This window comes from Centruroides sculpturatus, unplaced genomic scaffold, assembly GCF_000671375.1.
Source record: "Centruroides sculpturatus isolate CEXI.00-Female unplaced genomic scaffold, Cexi_2.0 scaffold1052, whole genome shotgun sequence".
In the NCBI taxonomy this organism is placed as follows: domain Eukaryota; kingdom Metazoa; phylum Arthropoda; class Arachnida; order Scorpiones; family Buthidae; genus Centruroides; species Centruroides sculpturatus.
Window position 1 is genome coordinate 35,024 of NW_019385255.1, and position 4,180 is coordinate 39,203.

At 28.3% G+C, this 4,180-nt stretch overlaps 1 protein-coding gene across 1 annotated transcript in view; it reads right to left on the reverse strand.

Annotated features, from left to right (window-relative positions):
• The window catches only part of LOC111636776, an 8,847-nt gene extending 5,438 nt beyond the window's left edge, over window positions 1-3,409 (reverse strand). Inside the window, exons 1-3 of the mRNA XM_023382105.1 lie at window positions 3,070-3,409; window positions 2,676-2,987; window positions 2,276-2,589 (exon numbers count right to left, since the gene is read on the reverse strand). Coding sequence (XP_023237873.1) covers window positions 2,276-2,589; window positions 2,676-2,987; window positions 3,070-3,305 — 862 coding nt within the window. The 5' untranslated portion in view covers window positions 3,306-3,409. The remainder of the gene's footprint in view (window positions 1-2,275; window positions 2,590-2,675; window positions 2,988-3,069) is intronic.
• Window positions 3,410-4,180: the final 771 nt, after the last annotated feature.

Genomic DNA, 4,180 nt, shown 5'->3' on the forward strand with positions numbered 1-4,180 from the left:
GTCTGTCACTTTTGTGCTTTAATGAAAGTGGTGGCATTACAGCTTTTTTTCTGAATTTTAACATTGGAGATTTATTTAAAACTCTCCACACTGTTGTGCTGCTACAAGGCAAGTCTAATTCTTGTTTTATTTTTCTTACTGATGTTTGTTTTGTGGAGCAAACCTTGATGATTTGTCTACAATCTCGAGGAGTAAGCTTGGGTTTTGGACCTGTCTTGAATTTTGGTACATCCTTGCCACGTCTTTTTGATAAATAATCACCAACAGTTGATTTTGGACGATTTATATATGCTGCAATTTCTCTTATTGACTTGCCTTGTGATTTATAGGCATCAATCTGCCCTTTTTCATAATCAGATAAATTCTTTGTTCTACCCATTTTAGAACGTTGAACAACGTAAAGAATTTGTATTACAATTAGATATGTAAGCTAATTTGCATATTTCAATGCTTGAAACTAAACAATATTCTGTTTAAGTCATAAAATGAGTGCCTGTCCAGATAAATATGTAACAGTTTTTTTGTATAAGATTTTCAAAAATATTATTTTTAGTGACAAAATATTAATGTTTGATAAAATTCTTATTTTGCAGTGTAGAAACATGTAAATCCATATTATTTTTAATAAAACATTTGTCACTTAATGCAGCAAATTTGTGTTTCACTTTAATTTTTTCATGTCCGTATAAATTTGAAACACACCTTAGTTGTTTAGACACTTAAAAATCAAGTGCTTAAAAGCTTTGATTTAGAGCTTTAGAAAATTAACTGAAAATAAAATGATTTCATACAGTTCAAAATTTTAGATGGATTTGATTTCATACAAATATACTTTTTATATGTACAGTGGTACCTCAGGATACGAAATTAATCCGTTCCGAAACTGAGATCGTATCATGAAAATGTCGTAAGGTGGATCATCTTTTTTCATACGATTACATGTAAAACCAAATAATTCGTTCCAACGCGAAAAACATACTCAAATTAAAGCCAAGTAATACATTAAAAAAAATAACTGTAGTAAGAAAAACAAATGAAAAATGCGAACTAATGTAATGTCGTATGGTGAGTTTTTCTTCGTATCGTGGAGCAAAAATATGTTCGAATTTCATGTCGTATCCTGAAAATTTCGTATGCTGGGGCATTCGTAACCTGAGGTACCACTGTATATAAAATTGTGCTACTAATCTCTCTATAAAATTAATAAATTGTGCAAAGAAAATGTTTTTAAGCTTTCAGTTTTTGTTATGTTAATAAATGAGAGAGAGATTTAATTTTTTAATGGAAATCTTTCAGGCACAACTCCAATATCTGTGTCTTAAAATTTTTGGATCATCTGCACTATCTGGTTACTAGTGTAAAGAACTGTCATAATAAAATGTATTTTATTGTTGAAAAAAGGCTTATAGCATTCTAAATGTCAGTTTATAGACCAATATTAGCATTGTTAAGTTTAAAGCTTTAAAAGACTTTATTGAATACTGCAAATTAAGTAAAAGTGGATATGATGCACCTCATTTATTTGAAGTGAATGAAGATACTTGTATTAACAATTTTCTGAGTGAAATTTACAGTTTATGATTACTTTTTATTATACAAAAAGAAAATTAAAAACACATTTGAAAGGTTAGCATATTTATTAATATTTGTTAAGGAGAAAAATATCATTAAGCTAAGGATAGGGAATTGTCAGCTGTGTCAACTTTTGCTGACAAATTAGTTCTAGATTCTTATGTTTTATCATCAATACAAAATGATTTTTGTGTTAACTTCTTTAGAAATACAACCATTAAAGAACAATTAAATGACTATATTCCTGGAGATTAAAAATAAACAGAAATGTATATACAAATAATCAATATACTTAGAAAGGTTTGTTAATTGCAATTTGTTTTGTAAATTAACATTTTGATGATGACTCATAATAGTTACCAATTAAATGTTGCTTGGATAAATTAATATTTTCTGTCATTCTTTCAAAACAATCTTTACAAACAATGAATAGTTTAAATCACAGGTTCCCAACTTATTTTTATCATGGAACCCTTTTCACCTTAAAAAAAATGTTGGAACCCTGCAGATGTCAATGAATTAAAGCATACTAGGTAGCCATTTTACAATAAATCTGAAACTGAAAATAAAACTAAAATTAAAAATAAAATCAAAATTAATCAATTAAAATTGAATTTGAATCAATTGAAAATTAAAACAATGTTTTTNAATATTTTTATATATACATATACAAAAAAAATTGCAATGCTTAATTGATATTTACCATGATAAGAAGCTCTATGTTCAGGTACAAAATGACTACCACATTCATTCAAAGTCCTCTGTGATAGACTGTGACTGCCCGTTGGTATACCAGCAACAGCCATTGCTGGTAATTGAGCTAGTCTTAAAGATGCTGCAATATGATTCATGCTTGGTGTAGAGTTTCCTTGAGTTAAAATTGGCTGTTCATGACTATCCTGTTTAGAGAGACAGGGAAGACGAAATGAACCCACACCACTCCTATTAATAAACTTTCTGGGAGGTGGTGTTGGTGGTTTCGGTCTATCCTGATCTTCTGAATCATCAATAGATAAACTAATAAAAATTTTAAAATAGAATATATTAATATAATTCTAATTGGATTTTTAAAAAAAAGTTTAAAATAGTAAATGTTAAATTACTTTGTACAAATATATGTCTCTGATTTTCCACCAAATTTCAATTTCCCATGATTATTTAAATTTTCAGCATTTGAAAGATTAATTGGACTTGTTGAACTTGAGTAACTTGTATCAGCTGTTTGATGTAATAGCTGGAGTGGAATGGTTTCACTACAAATATTACAATTCCCTTGTTCATCATCATCATCACAACAAGAACTGGCATCATAACTACTACACACTTCACCATGAAAATGAGAACGATGGCTAGGAGAACCAGAGATATTTTGAGTTTGTCGACGATACAAATAAACATCATCAACAGATAATGAACTACAAAAATAAACCAAAAATTCACATTATTATGAATGAATTATTGAAGAAAAGATACTATTTAATAAACATTGTTGTTTACCTTGATTTACTTCCTTTTCGACCAATGAGTGGAGATGGACCTGGAGTAGTACTACAAAGGTTACCTTTTATGAATCTGATATGACTGATAGTGTAACGCTTTGGAGAAGAAGCATGAAATGGGGAAATATCAAGGGAATTAGAAGGTGATACTTTGGCATGTGAATGTGTACTAGCCGCTCTTAATGAATGACTACGCTGTGGGACACGATGCCTACCTTGAACAGTTGACCACATGCTGCCAAACAGCAAGTGGTTCCTCTGAAAGATAATATAATAACATTAACAATATGTAAATTAAATTTTTTTTTAAATTTACATTATTTGTGTGCAGTGGTGAAAGAACATTTTACTTTTAATACATATACAGATTTAACAATTGTATTTTTATTTACATGTTAGATCCTTATTAAAGTTATGATTATTTTGAATGATTTTCTAGCTTTAGTTTATGTTTTATTGTTTTTATGGTCTCCATTACCTTGTTAAATATTATATCATGGTTTCAGTTCGTTCCATTACCGATAAATTAGTTCCCACTGTTTATAAAACTATAAATAACTTTAGCATATGTATAGTCTTAGATGGAGTCCTTGTATCATCATACATGGACTCTATTCAAGACTTCAACAATTACACCTCACATCCCTAGACAATTACATTCATACATCACTAGACTCAACAGATTTTATTATAGAACCCCAAATTTTTATTGGTGGAACCCTAGAGTTTCACAGAAGTAACACAAGTTGGGAACCCCTAGTTTAAATTATCTGAAACAATACAACAGTCCAAAAAATATCAATAAAATTGTAATAAACTAAAAAGAGAAAGTAATATATATATATAAATAAAATTAATATAATTTTATTTATTAGATTATGATATATATATATATATGTCATCATAATCTAATGAATAAAAATTATATTAATAGTTTTTATTTTCATTAACATAAAAGATATATGGATTTGAAAATTTCTTTAAAAACAAAATCATTGGAATAAATATTTTACAAGAGAGAATCAGCAGATCTATTTACAATTGTTTTGTTGGTTTATGCTTATAAATGGCTGATGTTACTTTTAATTAATTAAGATTTTGTTTAAAAA